We start from the raw sequence: 22,684 nt of genomic DNA, 5'->3' as shown, positions 1-22,684 counted from the left end.
ATGGCCATTTTTTTCATATATTTTCTGTTTTTAATTTGTTGATTAGCAATTCTTTATCTATTCTAAATAATTAGAATAATCATTTATAAGCTATACACATTTTTCTAAGTCTGTAACTTCTCTATTAACTTTGTCAATGAAGTTCTTTATTGAAGACACCTTTTTAATTTTAATATAGTCATATCTATTAATTTTTCTCTTTAATGTCTGTATTGTTTTCGAAGTCTTGTTTTAGAAATCCTTGTCTTTCCTAAGGTGATTTTTTTTATATTTTCTTCTGTTTTATTTTTCATGTTTAGGACTTTAATGTATTTGGATACTTTCAAGGTTTTTGTTTTGATTTGTTTGGTTTTTGTACTGGAGATTTAACCCAGGGGTGCTTTACAACCGAGCTGCATCCCCAACCGTTTTCTTTATTTTGAGACAGAGCCTTGCCAAGTTGCTGGGGCTGGTTTTGAACTTGTGATCCTCCTGCCTTGGCCTCCTAAGCCACTGGAATTAGATGTTTGCCACTGCTCTGGGCACAATTACTCAATTTTAAAACAGTTTCTGTACTGATATCTTACAGCTTTATAATGTGTCTTGATATCTGAATAGAGTAAGTTCTCTCACCCTGTATTCTCTAAAAAGTCTTGGCTTTATTTAACTCTTATATTTCATATATATTTGAGACGTACATTGTCAAGTTTCATAAAGAAACCTTGAAGGAATTTTGGTTGAAATTGCCTTGTATATGTAGATAAGTAAGAAAAGTTCTGACATTTTTACAACTTTGTCTCCCTATCCTAAAATTTCAATGTAGTTTTATAATTTTTCCTAGAAACGGCTATACGTATTTTGTTAGATTTATTTGTAGAGACTTTGTTATTGGTTGCTATTTTAAATGCTGTTGATTTTTAGAATTGAATTTTAATTGATTATTGCTTATATTATGAAAATGAGGTTAATTCTGCATATTGACTTCATATTTAGCAATCTTATTAAACTCCTTTATTAGTTTCAAGAGTCTTATTAATTTGAGAGTCTATTGATATTTTGAGTCTGTTAGTTTTTTCAATATGAGCAGTCATAATATCAGCAAACAGTAATAGTTGTTTTCCCTGATTTTATATATTTTTAAAAATAGTGTATTACTTTATTTCAGGGGGAAAATAAAATGAGGGGACATCATAGTGAAAAAAAGAAGTCAATTAGAAAACTTCAAATGTGGGAATAAATAATTTAAAAATTGTAACAAAATGAATAACTATAATAATTTTCTAAAAGAAGATGCTACTCTTTGAAGAAAAACTTCAGTTGCTATTGCAAAAAGTGTCTATATGAAGAAGAAATTGATTTCAGTAACATCAGTGAGAATACATTCTAGAAAAGGGATTTAACTGGATATTAAATTTTGGTAACAATTTACTGTCCCAGATGGTTATGCTGAAACCAGTATTTAATGAGGAAGAAAGCCCTGTGGGGAATTCTGGATGATACCTGGAGAAATATTACACTGTGTATAAACCAAACTGAATTGTTTTCTCAAGCATTGTAAAGTTTCATATAGCAGGTTTTTTTCTACAAACGTTTCAATTTCATAGCAAGAATGGCATAGAATACTTAAACACAGGAGAAAGCTTTCATGCAAGATATCTAGCTCCTTGATATAATAATACATACAATTCAAAATGATTGCACTATCATTCCATCTAGGGCTTGTGTAACTAAAACATGATGGTTATGGAAATCACAGCTCCAGGGCATCAATCTCTAGAAAGCAGCTACCACTGCCTATGTTTATTCTCTGTTTGCATTTTTTGCTAATCAACTTTACTGTTGTTGTTTCTTCAGTTTTCAGTCCTTCAACCTTTAGTCTTTTGGAGTGAAGAAAGTACTGTGTGACATTTAGAACTCTGATTACAAATGGTATTCGCAAATTTTCCTATTTGAAGACTTCCATGACTTTCCTAATCAAGTCATCATAGGATGTCTGACTTAAGTTTGTTTCAAAGCTAAAAAAAAAAAAAAAAAAATTATGGTTCTGTAGTGAACTCAGTAGTCAAGTTACATTCAATTTTATTCTATTTACTGAATTCCTTCAGTGATTGAACAATGAGCATTAATCACAGAATCAGTATTTTGGAATCAGCTTTCTTGCTGCTGTGACCAAAAACCTGACAAGAACAATTTTAGAGGAGGAAAAGTTTATTTGGCTCTCTTGGTTTCAGAGGTCTAAGTCTGTAGAGGGCAAACTCCATCGCTCTGGGCCAGAGGTGGGGCAGAACATCAGGGCAGAAGGATGTGACACAGGAAAGCACCTCAGGACATTGCACCAGGAAGCAGAAAAAAGAGCTCTCCCTTACAATGACAAAATATAGACCCCAAAGGCATATCCTTAGTAATCCACCTCCTCTAGCCATACCCAATTTATCTATAGTTACCACCCAGTTAATCCCTATCAGGGGATTAATATACTGATTAGATTAAGATTCTTAAAATCCAGTCATCTCATCTCTAAACTTTCTTGCATTGTCTTACATATGAGCTTTTGGGGAATACATCATATCGAAACCATAAAAACCAGGTATTATGTCACTAATTATATTCTCCTGAGTGACATCCTCTGCTAAAACACCATCTTTCATGTAGAACTGATCCATAACTGCTGTGTCAGGCATCAGAGTTTTCAGGTTTAATCTGTCTGATTATCCACCTATCTGGGAAATCCAGAGTATACAAATGCCAACAGTCAGAATTCATGTACCCTGCTACACTTGTTCTACTTAGGAAGATTGCATTAAGAAACTCTCTTTGTTCCTGGAAAGCCTGGTGTGGGTAGCTGTGGTGACAAGGCATCATGAAATTCTTGGAAGTGTGAGAGAAGAGTTAAATGAGTCAAACCCACTATAATTCCTAGAAAGCTTCAACATGGGAACCAATATTTTCAGCAAATGATAGTATCACATCTTCAAAATTAAACATCACTTGGATGCAAGCATTTGACTCTGAGTACATAAGCTTCCTACTTGTCAGTTTTTGTCACACTTACGATTGAACATCACACATCCTTCAAAAATATGTCACACTCAGATTCTGGGAAGACAAAGACCTCCAGATCCTTAGTTTGCATTGGATTGCTGTTAGGAGAGCTCAGACCTCCAGCAGTTTCTCTGTCCCTTTGAAAAATGTGCAGCTTCTATCATTGAGAGATTAGAGAACAATCAACAGCTAAATGAAATCTCTTCTACCACTGCTACAGATTGTTTTAGGTATGTTACTGAAGTTCCAGTGTCCTTTAATTTTTACTGTTATTTTATGTTGTTTTTTAAAATAAAAGATTAATAAAAATTTCCCAGCTCTTTTTGGACTTGGAGAATAGAGGCAGATATAGTTAATCTCTGTAGTCATTATTATTTCCCAGTTAGAAGTACTAGCTAGTGTAATTCAAGGGCCATACTGTGACCCCTATATGGTGTATATTTATATATATATTCCCCCCATATATATAAATATAAATATACCAGTGAGAATACATTCTAGAAAATGGATTTAATTGGATATAAAATTCTGGCAGCAATTTAATGTCCCAGCTATTCTCCAGTGATCTTCAGTACCTATGGAAGTTAGTTTTCTCTTTGTATTATCCATAGAGAGCTTATTGTCTCATTATTTACAAGTTCCTTATATTGTACAACACTTCTAATTATGTTTTAGTGTGTTTTTATCAATCCCACCACATCATATATAACATATACATTCTGCTGAACACACACACATACAGTGTAGTATATATTTTATACTTTTTTTCTTACCTTACTGCACTGAAAAGCAACCTTAGTACAATATTAAATAGAAATCGTTAAAGTGGGTACCACTGTCTTCTTTCTTATCTCAGAATGATATTTTTGATATTTCATGATTGTATTTCATTTTTCATGGATTTTGTTTTATCAGATTAAGGTTTTTCTTTTAATATTAGTTGCTGAAACTTTTTTTTATATGAATGGTTATTGAATTATATCAACAGTTTCTATGTTTTTTTGAGATTATGGTGTGACTTGTACCCTTTAATCTGCTAATGTGATGAATTCCTGTATATTAATTTAAAAACTTTTTCTTTAAGTTGTAGATGGACACAATATCTTTATTTTGTTTATTTTTATGTGGTGCCCGGATTGAAACCAGTTCCTCACGTGTGCTAGGCAAGCACTCTACCACTGAGTCATAACCCTGGCCCTGTATATTAATTTTTTATTTCTAAGATGAAGCCAAAATTTTTTTCCTTGGATCAATATAACCTGGTCCTGGTTCATTTTATTTTTAAAAATGTATTCATTGGTCATATTTTTTATTTTTCTTTAGAAATTTGAAATTTTACATCTGTATTTCTGAGTGAGACTGACCTATGCATTTCTTTCTCCTTACTCGCTTTTCTTGGTTTGATATCAAGGTTGATATACATGTCTTAGTATTGAGTGTAAATAATTATATTTTATTTTCTATGTTTACTTAGTATTGGAATTATCTGGTAAAGTATGCTTATAAAGCTTTCTGGGTCTCTTCCTACCCCGCCACCCTTCTCTGGTGCTAGGATTGAACTCAGGGTCTGTGCATGTGAGGCAAGCACTTTTCCAACTGAACTATATCCCTGTCTCCACTGGACTTCTTTGATTATAAAAATTATAATTACTCATTTGACTACCAATTTTAAATACTTTTGTGATTATAGGATTTTTCAAGTATAGTTCTATTTCTTTTTGTATTAGAGAGTTTAATTTTTCTAGGAAATTATTCACATTTAAGTTCTTTACTTATTCTTATGAAGATTTCACAATATTCTTTTTTTATTCTTCACATTGTCTTATGTCTGTTTTAGGTCCAAATATAGTTCATTTTTAGTCTTCTCTCTTTTTCTTTCAATTAATCTTGCTAGAGTGTCAGAAAAACAATGAGTTGTATACTGGTCTCAGACTTGTTCAAACTAACCTGGTCTTCTATTTGTTAAAAAAAAAAAAACAATTTAAAAGAATGTATAAAATTATGATTCTCATGGAGATATAAAAATGAACATATTTTAAATAGTATAACCTATTTGTTGGTCAGTGAGAGAATCAGTCAGACTTTTTTTTTTTTTTAAGTACCAGGAATGGAACCCCCAGGAGCACTTAAATACAGAGCCACATCTCCAGTCCTTTTTTAAAAATTTTTTATATATTCTATTTTGAGACAGGGTCTTGCCAAGTTGCTAAGGGCCTTGTTAAATTGTTGAGGCTGGCTTTGAACTTGCAATCTTCCTGCCTCAGTCCCCAAGCCATTAGGATTACAGGTGTGTGCCCCTAACACCCTGCTCAGGCAGATGTTTTGATTGGTTTAAAAGAGAATCCTAAAAACAGACACATTTTTAGACCAGAAATATTCAAATTAATGTGAAAATAAAGGCAACATTGATTTTTTTTTTCCTACATGGATAAAAGGAAGTCGTTTGAAGTACAGACAGGGCCAGGGATGTAGCTTAGTGGTAAAGCACTTGTGTAGTATGAATGAGGTCCTGGGTTCAATCCCCAGTACCACATGTACAAAAAAAGATAGGACAAATTTTACATGTCTATAGTCAAAAATTATTTGGCCTTGTTATCACTTATTTACAATGTACAGAGTTGTAAAATAGCTCAAAGACAAAGCCTAGAATCAGATAACCATATGTTGTCTGTAGATCCTGCAGTTTCCATAAAGTAAATTTTCCCTACACACCTGGTTTTGTTTTTCCCTTTCTTTAAGCCTATTTAATCTCCAGCTGTTCTCTAGTGACCTTCAATACTATGGAAGCTCATTTTCTCTTTATATACTTCATAGAGAGTTTATTGTCTTATTTATTTACCATTTCCTTGTATTATATAGTACTTTTAATCATTATGTTTTAGTATATTTTTATCAACACACCATTCATAAGATAATTTTAAAGGCCAACAGTGCATCAAATGGTAGGTACTTTGTGATTATTTGGGGCTTAAAGTTAATGTATTCTCTCTCATCTTTATTATGATTCAAGTTCCTTAACTCTCTGCCACTCCCTCCAACACTGTCACATGCAGTATAACCATGTCTTCCTTAGTCTGGAATTACTGAATACTGAATATTGGGCACCCCAGCCAAAAATCAGTACATTCCACTAAAAATAAAACCCAATCCTCTCTCTGAAAAGCCTTCAGTAATCTTCTATGTATAAAGTTCAAGATTTAAACAAAGGTGATTTATACCTAACATTAAATAGCTATTTTTAATTTCTATCCATTTCTAACACATTTCCACTTAATCCACTGATTGTGGAACATGGGGAGGAGCAACTGTATTTCTCAAGGAAAGGAAGGATGTTTTCCTCTTCCAAAATACAACTCCTACATTAAGTTTACAAATCATGCACAAAGCTATAATGTTCAGAAGGATAATTATGTTTATCTCATCAATTTTGAGTTTTATTTTCTCTGCTGGTATTAACAAGTAGATTTCATGTTAAAAATTCTTGATTTTTAATTTGTTTTCAGTTTTAGCTACATTTGTCTAGTTATCTATAAATAATGTTTATTTTTTATAAGTACTAATTACAAAACTCTTTCTTTAGGTAAGAGATGTTGACAAACATTATATAAAGCCAATTACGAAGTGTGAAAGTAGTACACAGACAGATACACATATACTGCCACCAACAATTGTGAGAGCATATGAATGGAATGAATGGGAATTAAGAAGAAAAGCTATAAAATTGGTTTGTGATAATATTTTTTAAAATTATTCACAACTTGAGTAATTTTAATGTGTTCATAGATTTGATAAGTTATTTATATAAAATGAGTCCTATACATTTCTTTGCTAACATAAAAAATTTTGTTAGCCAGCTTTACTTGGTAAGATTGTCTTCTAACTTTAAGCATATATAAAGATACAGAAGCATGAAACTACTCTCAAATGATATCTACCAGTAACTACAAAGTGTCTTAATAGTTTTAAAACTTGGAGCTAGTTTGTAAAGCTCTCTTAACTTATTCTAATCATTTAAAGCATAGCCTCAGTTTGGGAACTTTTTAGGTTAAATCACCTATTTTCTCCTCTTACTGTCAACCTTTTTTGTCGAGACGCTGGACTATCATCCTTTTGATTCTCAGTCACCCTAATCACAACAAGTGCCTTATTCTTAAAGCCTGTCTTTGAAACTCTCATCCTTATCCAACTCAGTGAAATCCCCCCAACTTGTATCTATTTATAGTATCTTATAATTTTAAACATCAAATAGTTACAGTATGAATGAAATAATTTTTAAAAAATATCTGTAGCATTTTGTTAGTATGTTTTACCCATTTCTTTAACTGAAATCAGGTGTGGAAATAAATAAAGCTGTCTCAAATGTGAATCCATGGAGGCTGTTTACTCAGAGATAGCTGGGGCAAGGGAGTCAGCATCATTACTTGAGTTTGGCAAACTCAAAAAGCAGTCAGGGAATGAAAAAACTATAGTGAGAAAAGGGGAAAAGTTTTAGTTTTCTTGGATGAGGTTGATGATAAGGGGAAACTGGAGGCAAGCTAACAAGAAGCAGGGCATCTTATGAGATCTGGTCTGGTGAATATATTTGACTTTCTTTGGTTAGTTATGAGTTGGGGCCAAAAAAAGGGGGGGGGGGAAGCTGGCCAAGTCCTGCCCATTCTGGGCCAGTTGCTATGGCTACAGAGGTTGTCTTTTGGGTTCCCAGACTGGTTGATGTAGAGGTATTGAGTCAGAGAGTTCAATTGTCATATATGATCTAGCCTTTGTTCCTCTTACATATTCAGCCTCTAACAGCCTTCCCACTAATTAACATAATTTCTGTTGCCACCCTCTCTGGTGGTAGCTTTTAAGTTACCCGATTTCCTGGGATGAGGAAGGATCAGCTTCCTCATATATATATATTTCAGACCAGTGTTCCATTAGCATTCCTGTCAGTTACTCTTCTGTAGAAGTGCCCACTTTCCCATATTCTTTTCTGTTATTTACTAAACTCACTTGAGTTCATCAAATACTTACTGGGTAACACTACCTTGTTCTTCAGGGGTTAATTGTCTAGCAAGTGATACTGTTACACTAAAAACCTTGGAAAGTGGTATAAGAGAAGTGAAATAAAAATTCTGCTAAATTAGGTAACACCTTAAGTTGGTCTTAAAATACAAAGAGTCAAATGTAGGGAGCAATGGCAGGACATGATTTTGAGAGGAAGAGGGGGCAGGATAGGTATGGGCTGGAAATGTTAAGGCAATATATTCAGAGGGCTAAACTTCACATTCCTATCCCTAAATCACCACTTAATTCTTATTTCCATCTTAGACTTAATTATCCCCTAGCATTGCATCATGTTGAATGCCATGCTTCCTGGGTACTACCAATCCATCCTGTTGATTAGACAAAGCTAAGTTTACTGTTTTATAGCTGTCAGGGAGATACCACCTCAACAGAACATTGGCAGTGTCTCAGAGGAGGAGTAGCAAATTCAGAATTTATTGAGAATCTTAAGTTTGTTAAGGCAGGTCTTTTGATGCCTTAGGTGGGTTAGAGGGTTGGATGGGAGTCTGAATAGTTTTGGGTAGGGATCAATACAAAGCAGTCCAGCATTGGTGGGAATTACGAAATGAAGATTTTTGAGACAAAAGATAAAAAGAATCTTTGAGCTTAACCTGTGTATTGATGCTTACTACTGAAGAGTTGACTGTCTTTTAGGATGTTCTTTAATAAACAGTCAAGTGATTTACTTGGGCAAGAGGCTCTTGGAATTGTTAAATTATGCTAGTGAAGACAATGAAATAATAAAATCACATTAATGTAAACTGTGTGTGTAGAGGAAGTAGTTTGGATTCTCAGTCTCCCAAACTCTGATGTGTTTCCTTTAATCCCAGGTGTTTCCTTTAGTCACCTTCTTCACTTACATGCTCTAATGCCTTCTGAGGTTTTCCTTGGCCTTTTGTATAATCTGATCAATTATTAGCCTCCTTATTTTTTCTTTTCAGCACTAGGGATTAAACCCAGGGCTTCACACAAGGTGGGCAAGTGCTCTACCTCTGAGCTACACCCCTACCCTTATCTTCCTTTTAATTATCTTCTCTTTGCTTCCCAACTTGTGTAATATGTTTAACCTCATGTTTATTAATCAGGGGAGTAAGCAAAATGAAGAATAATGTAAAATATAATCTGAAAACAACAGTTTTTTAATACTAAAACAGGGTGAAGACTATTTTATGGACAATATAAATCTGAAACTTTTATCTTTAAAAAAATAAAACAAGTATGGTGGAAAAAATCCAGGTCATATGAATCTCAAAATATAATAATAAAGGAATTAGAAATATTTTAAAAATTAATTGAGCTCATTGTAACTCTGGATCTGTATTTTCTTTTTGGGGTCCATTTTCCACATTTTGTATATTTTTCTACTTCTTAGTAAAGGACATTTAATTTTCTATTATGTTTTAAATTTTCTAACATTCTGATATTTTATAGAAAAATGCTATGTTGGATTTCCAGCTCTGGGGCCCCTTCTCTCCAGAGAAGTCTAACTTTGTATCTTTGTTGCTTGTACAATAAACCTACTTCTTGCTTGCTAAAAAAAAAAAAAAAAAAAACCAAAAAAAACCCCAAACACACATACACACACACACACAAAAAAAAAAAAAAAAAACCAGAAAAAAACAATGACAAAAACGAAAAAGAGAAAAATGCTATGTTAATCATAGAATAGAGGAAGAAGGAATGGGGGAGAGATGAGGAGGTACAGGGGAATGAAATTGACTGAGTTATATTGTTATATGAATGTACAAATATGTAACAGTGAGTTCTACTATTATATGTAATTATAATGTACCAATAAAAAATTTAAAAAATTAAACTCATATTCTGATTTCTCTTAAATAACTCATAAATAAAAATGCTGTTACAGGATTAAATTTTTGTCAGTTGAAAAAAAGATAGGCAGATAATTAATTGTACGTGATGATATTTCATATTCTGTTCTTCAGAGAAATGTTAATTCCTGTTTTCTTTTTTTACTTAGGCCAATTTGCGTCAGAAAATTACTCACTCAGTACAAACTGATCTTAGTCACATGAGAAGAGAAAATTGCTCACAGGTGTACCCTCTCAAAGATGCTAGCACCCAGTCAAATAGGGAGGGCAGCACTCGAGTACCCAAGCCCCAGATTTACATAGCTGGTCTTCGAGGGGGACGAAGCAAAACTACCCATGCAGTCAAGGTGAACCTAACAAGAGCTGTTGATGAAACCTAGAGGAAGACCACATTTTTGAAAATGTTGCCCAATTTTGAACAATGACAAAACCTAAAAGTATTTTTACCTCCATGAAAATTAATTTTGTATAAGGTGGCACGTGCTATTGCTACAACAAACTAGAAGTTATTTTCTGTAACACCTTTTCATTGTATTAAAATTGGGAAGTCAAATTCTGTCCTTTTGTCTGTGTTTTATCTTTTAGAAAAAGTTTGGCAGCGCAAAGATTGAAATTTTGATGCCATTTACATAATAATAATAAGATAATGTCACTAGAATTGGAGACTATTTATTTCTAAAATTGCATTTAATGTAAAACATTAAAATTTTAAAACCCAATCAATATTTTCAGTTTTACTAGCTATGTAATGATAGCATAGATTAAATTGCTGTATAATAAAATCTTACTGTTTGGAACAATTAAAGTAAAGGTCTGCAAGATGACTCTTTGGTTTTTGGTACTGGGGTTTGAATCCAGAGACAGTTTACCACTGAGCTAAATCTCCTGTCCTTTTTATTTATTTTTTATTTGAGATGGGGTCTTGCTAAGTTGATGAGGGTCTCCCAACTTGCCAAGGCTGACCTGCAACTTGCTTTTGCCTCAGCTTCCTGAAATTATAGGCCTGTGCCACTACCTGGGTAACAAAATCACTCTTAAAACCTGGAAATTTTACCTGAAATATGGATTTCTGGATCTTTGAAAAAAAATAGAATGTCTGAGAACACTTGACTAGCATTTCTCTAAATAGCAGCTTTGCCTTTTTACTGAGCAGGCCACTTGTAATTCTCCACTGCCTAATTCAATTCCCGGAGCCTTACAGGCCTATTTCATTCCTCTGTTTGTTTGCCCATTCCTGTAGGCAGGTATGTTGAGGGCCTCAGTGAATTACTGATGATCAAATTTGTATATATAAATATATATTAACATAATTATATGTATATAACAAGTTATGTAGGTGCATATATAAAAATATTTATTTATTTTGTGGTACTGGGGATTTAACCTAGAGGGGCTTTATCACTTAGCTATACCCCTAACCTTTTTTTTTTTCCATTTAGAGAAAGGGTCTTGCTAAGTTGCAGAGGCTAGCCTTAAATTTATGATCCCCCTGCCTCAGCCTCCCGTGTGACTGGAATTGTAGGTATATGCCACACTTTTGGCTCTGATAGCTAAATTTAAGATCTGTAATTTTACTACTGCCTTACATAATTCTAATTCCAACTCATGGATAAGAAAGGTTCTAGATGGAGGACCTGTTAAGGTTGCTTTAATAGGTTAATAGCATATTTTTTCTGCATAAGTGATTTTACTAAGGCATTTGTATAATTGTTTTCTATTTAGGCTAAATGTTATTTATAACATGGATATTCTTTGAAATCCACTTTCAACAGAGATTATAACAAAGAACTTCAAACATACCTACTTGTAAACTGTCATGATTTTCATAACATTAAAAATAATGTTAAAGTAGGTTGGCTTGCTAACTGTTAAGGCAAATCCTTGAGGGGAGGGAAAGATGGAGTGATTATAGCTATTATTAATCTTAAAAATTAAAAATTTGATTCTTATCTGTTCAGTTTGCCCTCATTTGGTTCTTCAAGATTCTAAAACACAGCCAGGCACAGTGGCACATGCCTGTAATCCCAGCAACTTGGGAGGCTGAAGCAGGAGGATTACAGGTTTGAAGCCAGTTTCAGCATCTTAGACCCTATCTCAAAATAAAATTTAAAAGAACTAGCCAGTGTGGTGGCACATGCTTGTAATCCTGGTGGTTCAGGAGGCTGAGATAGGAGGATCATGAGTTCAAAGCCAGCCTCAGTAATTTAGTGAGGCCCTAAGCAATTCTTCAAGACCCTGTCTCTTAAATAAAATACAAAATAGGGCTGGGGATGTGGCTCAGTGGTCGACTGCCGCTGGGTTGAATCCCTGGTACCAAGAAAAAAAAAAAAAAAACTAAACATAGAAAAAGAATGGTTGGAGTTATTTTAGGACTGGAATTAGAATGGTCAAATTAACAAAATTAACAAATCCTATTTGAAAAGCCAGCCTTAATATCAGAAAGTCACTTGGTATATGCAAGAAACAGAACAAAGGGAGCTAGATCAGATTGTAAATGCATCCTCTTCCAGGACCTCCACTGTCTATTCACTCTAAAGATTTCCAGCCCTATGTTGGACAATGTCAGATTGTTACTGTCGTATCAGCATGTCACAGACTGAAATGATTCTCTTTGCCAAATTTCTTTCTTCCTCTTTATTTACTTCTATGATCAAAGGCATCACTCTCTACTCACTAGCATACATTAAAAACTTCTTGATTCTCTTTCTCCCACATTCCCTATGTTTAATTAGTCATTAAGCCATGTTAGTTTGGCTTGAGATGTCTTTAAATTTCATGTATTATAACCACTGCTATAGTTCAGGACATTTTCCTATTTTCTAGGTCACTGCTGCCTCTATTGCTTATATGATTCATTAGGGTAATACATATATTTAACACATAAATCTGATGATGACACCTGGCCTCTTCCCCTCAACCTTCACCTCATTTGCTTAAAAACCTATTAAGACTCTTGTCCATTACCTAGGAAATAAAGTATAAACTGCTTCCCATATTTTATAAAACTTTTCAAAATATGCTTTCCATTATCTTCTAGTTTCATCTTCTGCTCCTCTCATACTTTCTGCACATGCTAAGTTGATCCAAAACTCTTCAAATAGGTCATAGTCTTTAATGCCACCACTCTTACACTTCCTCTTCACTCTGTCACCTGAAATGTTCTCCATAGTCACCATGAAATTTTGTTTGCCATCAATAGCCTGATAAGATTTTGCCTTTCATAGTTAGGTTTTTCCCCCATATACTATGAAAAAATGAATTGCTTTCTTCTTTGGATTTTCATTGGATTTTATTCCTATTATTACCGTAGCCCTTAAAATAAATTAGTGTATAATTTGGTGTTCATCTATATTGTTTCTGTTAGATTGTGAATTTCTTGAGATTTGAACTATTTTAGTCATCTTTATGTCTTTGGCATTTGTATAGTATCTTGTTGAATGAATGATTTTTAAAAAGAATGAATAAAGGAACAAACTAGAACAGGGTTTTGATTAATTATTTTAATATTCAAAAGCAGGAGTTGATAAGGAGTACAATAATAAAGTAAATATTACAAAAAGAGAGGGAGTAAAAGAGAGGAAGAGGAGATTATTTTGGGGGAAACTTTGGGAAATCAAAAGAGAATTGGTATACTTTTTGCAGGACTTTGAGAAAATTATGTTTGCCTTCTTGTAGTAGGATATTAGGAAACCACTGTAGATTCTTGAACAGCAGACTAATTGTGGAAGAGTGATACTGGAGTTGGTGAGGGTTGCTTGGAAGCTATTGTAAGAATTGGGACATGCAGTGATATATGATGTGAAGGGACAAATGTTACATTTAATTAAGGGGACATAACATCTCAAGAAAGGGAAAGAAAAAAATCAATTATCTCAAGGTTTCTGCCCTTGGATACCAAGGATAATTGAGAGAGGCACTTGATCAAAAAAGATAAAAATATTCAACATTTAAACATTTAAGTTTAAAGGATCATGAGAATAGTATATAATGAAAGATATTTGGGGCAGACAAAGATAATTTTGGAATATATCCTCATAGGAATGGGAGAGAATGAGGTGGAAGAGGAGACAGAATATGATGTGTAACAACCAAGAGAGTAAGAAATATATATTAGGAATCTCTGTGGTCACAAAAAAGGGTCTAGCTCTATTTACTAGATGTGTTACTTAATGTCTCTCTGCCACAGTTTCTAGTTTCTTCAGTGTAAATGAGGATAGTAATAGTATCTAACTCATTCTGTTGTCAGGAGAATTAATAAATGAGTTAATATATGTGAAGCACTTAAGAGGTAAGTGCTTCGTCAACTTAGTCAAGGGAGAAGAGAATCTCCAGCATTAATTTCGACTGTACCCCCTGTCTGAGTCAGGGTTCTCCAAAGGAACAGAACCAATAAAATGAATATGTTTATATAGAATGAATAATAGAATGAATGTGTGTGTGTGTGTGTGTGTGTGTGTGTGTGTGTGTGTGTGTGTGTATGATTGGTTTACACTATTGGAGGCTGAATAGTCCCACAATGATTGCATGTTGGAGAGCCAGAGAAACCAGTAGCTTCTCAGTCCGATAAACTGGAAGCCCCAGAACAAGAGGGACCATTATGTAGCCACAGTTCAAGGTCGAAGGCCTGGAAATTCTCTGAAGAATTGCTGGTGAGCGTCCACATTGAAAGACTGAAGAAACTGAAATCTGATATCCATGTGTGATGACAGCAGCAATAGAAAAATCACCTACATGTGCTGGTGGGCTTCCTCCTTCTTCGTGTTTTGTTCTCTCCATGCCCCCAGCCTACTGGACAGTGCTACCCACATTTCAAGGGTGGTAACCATTCCCCTAGTTTGCTGTTCCACATGGCACTCAGCTCTGGAAACTCTCACAGATGCACCAAAAAAAAAAATGTGTTTTACTCATTTTCTAGTCATTTTTCAATCCAATCAGGTTGACAATAAAAAATTAACCATCATACCCTCCTCTTCTTTCACTTTTTGTTTTGTAGCTCTCAATTAGTACCTGGCACATTATGCTTGGCACAATATGAATTTCAATAAATGATGTATAACCAAAAGAGAATGAAGAATTAGAAAAGCTTGATAGGGTAGGCAACTGATGAAATTCCTTTTAAGAACTGGCTAGAGTAAAAGTAAGATTTCAGCAAGTTAAACAGAAAATGGTAGAAGTTGGTACAGATTACATATCAGTGACTGTTGAGCAGGAAAAGAAAAATAAGATTAATGATAAAGAGGAAGCAGAAGCAAGAGTGAGTTAAACTCAAATATGAAATGTTTGAATATCAATAATTATTATTCATGTTTAACTCCCATATTCTGGTCACTGGATTTTACAAAACCTCCTGTATCTTTTAATTTTTATCAACTATAAAATACAACATTTCTTTTGACTTGTTTCTAATAATATTAAGCCACAGAAAGAATTGTTTTAAATAACAATAATCTAGCAAATTAGTTTTTGGGTGATTTTCTTAATAGCAGAACAAGAGTAGCATACTTAAACTTATGGAAACAATTATATTTAGGTATCTATATTTGTCTATGTATTGTTTATGATTAACTACTTATTACACTTCAAACATTATCACACTTAATAACCTACTAAATATCTACTCTATTTGAATTTAGCATTAGTTACCTTAAGCCTTAAGGTATTACTTATTGCTCTTTGTTTAAGTTCATTCTTTTATTACCAATGGATGTACTATTAGGCTTCCTTTTATACAATTCATTAAGAGCAGACATAGAAGATACTGTAGTTTGCTAGTGACAATCAGGAATATCATTAGTGTCTCAAGTGGCAATAGCAACAGATGCTTGAAGTACTGTTAAGTTTAGCTTATCCGACAAATGTAAACTTGTGCCTCATATCTTGAAGACTGCTGTTTCTTGCTCTAACCAGAGTTGTAAGGAAAACTAGGCATATATAAGAGAGACATGAAACCAATGTTTTTCATGAGACTTAGAATAATAATTTAATGAGAAAGTTAAAAAAAATAGTCCAGACTTAAGATTGTAAATATCTGCTTGTTTACTAATTGGGCTAGTATAACAAACACAAATAAAGTCAGCTGCAAAGTTAACAGGAGATAATATTTCTGTCAAGAATATGGTGAAGCCATAAAGTGTAACAATCGTCTTTGTTTCTTTATCACTGAAAAATTTGTTCTTTAAAATTGTACAATATAAGGAAACATGTTGCTTGAAATTATATCTGTAAGAATGAAACATTCTACTCTTGCTTGGAGGATCTAAGTTACTTTGACACAGAGTAGCAGTCTCAATGTCCAACTTAACTGGTAAAGGCTTGCTTCATGGAAGGGGCACCTGAATACAGCATTCTACATATATAGTAACTTTGTAATTTCCAAGAAACAGGACCCTGAAATTATAGTCCAGATATGATGTTGACCTCTTTACACACAGCCTAGCTTTGATTGTCATATACTCTTAAATTTTACTTAAGTCCATCCTTCCCCCCAATTCTATAAATCTTATTTCCTTCATTTCCTGAGATATCTTATGGTTCCTCTGGTATTCTATTTTCCTCTTCAGAATGGGTCAATGAACTTGACCTTGTCTGTGGTTTGACAAGTTTGCCCCTAGTGGTCTTGGGATGATTTTGTTAGGATAGGGGTTTAACAAAACCTAGTCAAGTTTCATATCCATGGAGTAGAATGTCTTTTGTAGCAATAAAAATATATAAGAATTAGCTCATACTAGTTAATATCCTCTAGTGAAAGCAGAGATTATAGTGGTTGAAGTGCCCGCTTAATGTTTTTGAGGCCTGTTTTCCCAGGATCAGAGAGAATGTCTGGTTAGATACAATCAGTGGCAAATGTTGACGATAAGGACTCAGGCTCAAGACTTTTGAGGTATATGTAATGCCAATTGTACTAGATTTATGCAGGAGGTAACAATGGAAAGCAACGAGAGAAGTCGAATTTATAAAAGTTGTTGAAAGTAGCTTCTGTGCTTTAGGAAGTCTGGTAGCTTCTCTAATATCTCTGACAGAAAAGAATCACCAAGGCAACTCCAAATTTTAATTTGCCATCTATGTGAGGACTCCAATTCCCAGAAGGCAATGCTCAGTTCCCTTGACTTCGCTTCCTTAGCCGACCCGGAGTTGAGGTTTACAGAACTGCGCGTTGGACAGTTTCAACACTTGTCACGAAGTACTCAACCGTAGAAGCCTCTCCTCCATCCTGCTCTTCACTTTTCGGAGCAGCGCGGATCCTTGCCCCTGATCTCGGTGCTCTGCAGGGAGGGAAGCCGGCTGGCTGGCGGCGGCGGGGCGCTCTAGGCCGAGCGGTGCCGTCTCTATGGTCGTGGGGGCGGTCCCTCGCATCTTGCGCTGGGTGAGCGGAGGGAGCGCGCGTCAGTTCCGCACCGGGCTGTTGGAGCGCCATGGCTGCTCCCAGAGGTGAGGCCGGGCTGTAGGGAGTGGTGGTGGTGTGGTAGTGCGGGCAACATTGGGCGGCGGTATACTGCCAGTGCTGCCCCTCACCTGTCGGGCGGCGGTACCCTCCGCGTCGGTGGGCCCTTGCCCGGCGTAGGCGTCGGGTGTCAGGAGTTGGTGTTGACTCGCTCGCTGGCGGTCAGTACTGCCAGATTCCCGCTGCGGCTACCCTCTGTGCGACGGGCTCTGCGGGCTAGACTGCGCCAATCTCCAGGAGCTGGTAGTGGGAGGGAATAGGATTCTGTCTGGCCAGGGCTGCAGAAGACCCGGAGAAGGGCCGAGGCGACGGCCCCGGGCTGGATCTGCATCACCCATCGTGAGACTGGACAGTTCTCTGTCCTGGTCGGCGCCACCCGCTGAGGTCTCGTCTGTGCCTTCTGTCCTACGGACGGATGGACGTTCAGAGACCTAAACATTATAGAGACATTAAAACAGCACTTTAACCATATCGAAATGGAGAAAGCTGTCGTTAGGAATTCTTCCCAAGGAAAATGTTGTACGTAGTTAGAAGGAATACTGGTATTTTGGGTGAAAAATGAGGTCCACCTCCCTCCCCCCAAGGGATGGCACATTAGAGCAATAATATTTGGTCACTAATTGCCATTTAAAGAAGGAGAGTCTAGTTAACTCCGCAGCACTTGGGTTTTGCTAGAGGTTTATATAAGTTGGGACCAGAGCTGAATTTTTGTACTATAGATTAGTAGCTAGGAGAGGCTGAATGACACCTTTGTACCTTCTCCACCCTTATACCTTCTCCACCCTTTCTTCATGGAGCATTGAGCTTCACCACAAAATAAACGAGCAAATATTTAAAGAATACCTTTTTGCAAGAGTGCCAAGTTATTTACCTTGTTGGGAAGTCTACATTTATCATCAGGCCCTGCCCAGGGGCGTTGTCTGTAGTTGCATATGCTTCTCATGTATTATTCCATTTCAAATAAATCTTGAGTGTCCCCCCCCCCCCCCACTTCCCCTTGAGTCTTTTGTGTAGCAATACAGGACATAAAGGAAAGAACTGTTTTGATAACAAGCATAGAATGGAGATAGCAAGATTAATGATAGATTAACACTTAAAAATTACAGAAGTCAAATCATTACCCGAAATAATAACAATTGACAGATTCAGGTTTATTGCCTGTACATGTGCCTGACTCTGATATACCTGTGGAAATGTATAATCCTAACAAAAATTAGTTTCCATAGCTTCCTGATATTCACAAAGGATTTATCTGAGATCAGGTATTACAAATAATGTCACCCCTAAAATATGATGGGAAAAAAAAACATCTAATTCCAGAGTGTAAGTTTCTTTCTGGGACATTTCTCACACAGAAAAAAATTTTGTGTGGGAGCTAATGGGAGCTTTGTGAGAACCAGGGCACAAAGTAGGGTTAAAAAAATGTGGCTGCCAGTTGAGTTGTGGACTTGGTTTGTAGTTACTGGCCTTGGGCATGATTGAATTCACAGGAAAGTTTAAAGTGAATCCCAAAAAGGTTAACATTCCTTATAACTGAAATTTCATTCCAGACAGTTTGTGAATGGAATGTCAGAGGCAATCATACTTAAAACCTTAGTTTTAAAAAGTTGAAATATGTTTCTAAAATGGCACTACATACCCAAATTCTACATGTTTTACAAGTATCTAAACTTACTATTACTTTCCTACTTATATAACCACTAGGCAAATAGTTTTTTTTTTTTTTTTTTGAAGTTGATGACAAAATAATGTTCTAGGTCAGAATATGTTTCTAGGCTACAGATATTAGGTTTAGGGTTTAAACATTCACTCTTATTTTCAGAATCAGGACACTATATAAAAGCTAAAATAAAGTAGATTTGAATTTGGCAGTTCTAACCTCTCTTTGTGAAAGTATTGATAATCTAGGACACAGGTGGGCAAACTTTCTGTAAAGGGCTGATGATCTTTGTGTAACTACTCAACCCTGAAGTTGTAGGACAAAATGTAGCCAAAACTAATTGTAAGGAGATAAGTGTGGCTGTGTTCCAATAAAACTTTATTAATGGATGCTGAAATTTGAGTCATATAATTTTTATGTTATATAAAGTGTTTTAAAAATTTTTTTCAACTATTTTTTAACAATGTAAAACCATTCTGAGCTCACAGGCCAAATAAAAATGAGCAACAGTGTTGTTTGCTCTCCCCAATCTAGCGAAGTGCTTTCTCCTATATACTGATTAATTCAACGTTATTTTGTTTTTTGATTAATTTTTTTTGAGGTCTTCGGGATTGAAACTGGCCCTCACTTATGCTAGGCAAGTGCTCTGCCACTGAGCTATACCTCCAGCCCTATTGCTGTTTGTTTTTGAAGTAATACATTTTTCCCTGCTGTTGGAAAGTTTTAGAACAAAGCAAGTATTGTAGTAGTCTCCTTTACTTCCTTTTACACATTGCTTTTTGGCTTCTCAGATCTTTTGGAAAGAAAGCTTAAACAGTTATAAGATCCATTTCTTCTGTTCTACCATAATACTTTTTAGTTAAGACCTGTAATTTTAAAAATTTGCCTGCTACTTACAAATTTTTAATTTACTCTGGGGGAAATATGTAAATCAAAGAAACTGTTTCCTTGGTAGGTTTTTCTGTTAACATATTTAAAGGTAATCTCTTTGAAATACCTATTTTATTTTCCAACAAAAGTCATTTCCGAATTGTAGTTAGGCTTCCAAAGCAGTGAACAACAGCACATTTAGCACAAAGGTTAGTTACAAAAGCAGCCTGGAGTCACCCTATCCATGTCTCTCTGATTCTTAACCTAGAGTTGGCAAAGCATTGACCCACTGGCCAAATCAGCCTCCTGTTTATTTTTGTATGGCCCATGAGCTAAAAATTTTTTTTTTTTTTTTTTTGCTTTTGTTTTTAAACATGAACACTTGCAGTTGATCTCATGACAGAATAGTGGAGTTTGAACACTAAGTAAACAAAATAAAACCTCTCCCAAATAATTCCATTCTCATGACTGGATCGCATTATACTAAATTATAATTTATATTACATGAAATCCCAAATTTTTTCTTGAAAGAAATAATTTGAGCCTTGGGTGTTGGCAGTGTGAGAGTAGGAAGTATGAGAAAAATCTGGTACCCAGCTTGTGATTTTATTAAAATGGTAGAATTGACTCTGGTGCTTGAATAATAGCAGCCGCTAAAATATACTTGCAGGCAGTTTTTAAATTGAATGTCTATAAGTTGTGTATTTCTTGCATTTCAAGTTTTGTAGAGCTTTGTTCTTAATCCTCTTTTTTGTTATGAACTATTTTTTGTTTAATACAGTGAAATGAGAGGCTAGATATAATTTTTGATTTTGAAAAAGTTCTATTTTGTCATTCAATTATCCTTTTTTATTTTCTGCTGTATTTAAATTTGAAATATACATTGCAATTGCTTTCATGTTTTGCTTTCAAAGTTTGTAATCATAAAGATAATTACAATTATAATTTATAATAAACTAGTTAGTATGCCACAGAACCTTGCAATCGATTGGAACACTGAACAAAATCTATACCTAAGTGGTATTAATATGTAAAGTCATCTGTGTTTCATGTTCAGTTAATGGAAAGTATTATTTCAAAATAGGATTTTTGACAACTTACTAATTTTCCCTAAATAATTAGGATATGTATATTTTCATCAAAAGTAATATTTCATGTTATATTTTCAAGAAGGTAGTGAGGTGTGTTGGTGGCTGATGTCTCAAAATTGCTGAAAAAAAGGGAAATTTTCCAACTTTGGTACCATGTCCTTTTAGATAAAAACCTCATTTAACTGGAATACCTATGGAATGTAATGTGTGGTTCTGGTTAATGAAAGTTAGCTGGCGGGCTGGGATTGTGGTTCAGAGGTAGAGTGCTTGCTTGGCATGTGTAAGGCACTGGGTTCATTCCTCAGCACCACTTTAAAAAATAATAAGTAAATAAAATAAAGGTATTGTGTCCATTTACAACTGAAAAAAAAAAGATTAACTGGCAAATACTCTGTAATAATGATTATACAAAGTACTTCTGCCTTAAAAAGTATGGTATGCCAGAGATAAGTTAGTGTTTTTTGACATTTGAAGTATTTCACATGCTACATGTATTGTACTCATTTAAATTATATGTAGGTCTGCCTGGGCCTCTTACAAGAAATGAAATGTTTACTGACATTGGGACAGTACCTGGAATTAAATATATATGTATGTATGTATATGTTTAAAATGTATTTTGTGCCAGAAATTGGAAGGCATTTTGGGCTATAACTAATTGATTAGCTTTTATATACATAATATTGTCTGCTAAATAATATTTTTGTTTCACATATTTTCCAGGAAATGTCAGTTTACTATTCAAGTTATACTGCTTAACAGTGATGACCTTGGTGGCTGCAGCTTATACTATAGCTTTAAGATACACGAGGACAACAGAAAAAGAACTCTATTTTTCAACCACAGCTGTGTGTATTACAGAAGTTATAAAGTTATTGCTAAGTGTGGGACTTCTAGCTAAGTAAGTATAAACACTTTCAGTGTGTTAAATTATTATTTTCTATCTTAGTTAAGGTATTATCTTTATTTGAAAACTCAAGCTACATCATTTCATGTTTGATTGTTTTAGAGCAGTGTTTCTCAACTAGGGGTGATTTTGTCCTCCAGGATAGACTGGGGGATGCTGTTGGCATCTTATGAAGTCTGCAAGAATGCTGCTAAATATCCTACAATCCACAGCAGCTCTCTACAGTAAATAGTTATTCAGCCCCAAATATCAGTAATGCTGAGGTTGAAGAACCCTGCTCTACACCAGGGGTTGGCAAACTCTGGTCCATGGGCCAAATGCAGCTTGCTGCCTATTTTTGTTGAATACAGACTATATGTCTCAGATAGCCTAAAATATTTACTGTTTGACCCTTACAGAAAACATTGCTGACCTCTGTTATAGAGGATGTAAGGATACTAATAAACATTTCTTAAGCGTTTCCTGTATGAAGTGCTAGGCACTGTGCTAATTGATTTTCATGACATCTTTTTTGTACTTGGGATTGAACCCAGGAGCACTTAACCACTGAGCCACATCCCCAGCCCCTTTTAAAATGTTGTTTAGAGATAGGCTCTTGCTGAGTTGCTTAGGGCCTCGCTAAGATGCTGAGGCTGGCTTTGAACTTGCAATACTCTTGCCTCAGCCTCCCAAGTGCTGGGATTACAGACATGTGCCACTGTGCCCAGCTGATGGGGACCTCTTTGAATCATTAGGACAGGTCATAGTTCATACAGGCTCAAAATGTGTATTGGTGAGAGTGGGGAAGTAGTAAGGAATAGCATGTATGTAGGCTTT

At 35.1% G+C, this 22,684-nt stretch overlaps 2 protein-coding genes and 1 pseudogene across 6 annotated transcripts in view; 2 read left to right on the top strand and 1 right to left on the bottom strand.

The window, feature by feature from the left end:
• Positions 1–10,393, top strand: part of Cfap206 (cilia and flagella associated protein 206) — a 40,850-nt gene extending 30,457 nt beyond the window's left edge. For all 4 annotated transcript variants that reach the window (XM_076859942.2, XM_076859937.2, XM_076859938.2 and 1 more), the window contains 2 exons: positions 6,602–6,745; positions 10,049–10,393. In XM_076859942.2, the coding sequence (XP_076716057.1) occupies positions 6,602–6,745; positions 10,049–10,279 (375 nt within the window). In that variant the 3' untranslated portion in view covers positions 10,280–10,393. The remainder of the gene's footprint in view (positions 1–6,601; positions 6,746–10,048) is intronic.
• LOC143401683 (S-adenosylmethionine decarboxylase proenzyme pseudogene) lies at positions 2,517–4,444 on the bottom strand (annotated as a pseudogene).
• Positions 10,394–17,272: 6,879 nt separating the features above from the next.
• Slc35a1 (solute carrier family 35 member A1) overlaps positions 17,273–22,684 on the top strand; it is a 31,757-nt gene continuing 26,345 nt past the window's right edge. Inside the window, exons 1-2 of one of the 2 annotated variants that reach the window (XM_076858436.2) lie at positions 17,273–17,327; positions 21,685–21,862. In XM_076858436.2, the coding sequence (XP_076714551.1) occupies positions 17,312–17,327; positions 21,685–21,862 (194 nt within the window). In that variant the 5' untranslated portion in view covers positions 17,273–17,311. Of the gene's footprint in view, positions 17,328–21,684; positions 21,863–22,684 lie in introns of those variants that run through there. The other variant, XM_076858437.2, reaches the window with a different exon arrangement.

Source organism: Callospermophilus lateralis, chromosome 6, assembly GCF_048772815.1.
Source record: "Callospermophilus lateralis isolate mCalLat2 chromosome 6, mCalLat2.hap1, whole genome shotgun sequence".
Classification (NCBI taxonomy): domain Eukaryota; kingdom Metazoa; phylum Chordata; class Mammalia; order Rodentia; family Sciuridae; genus Callospermophilus; species Callospermophilus lateralis.
This window is presented reverse-complemented; position numbering and strand designations above follow the sequence as displayed.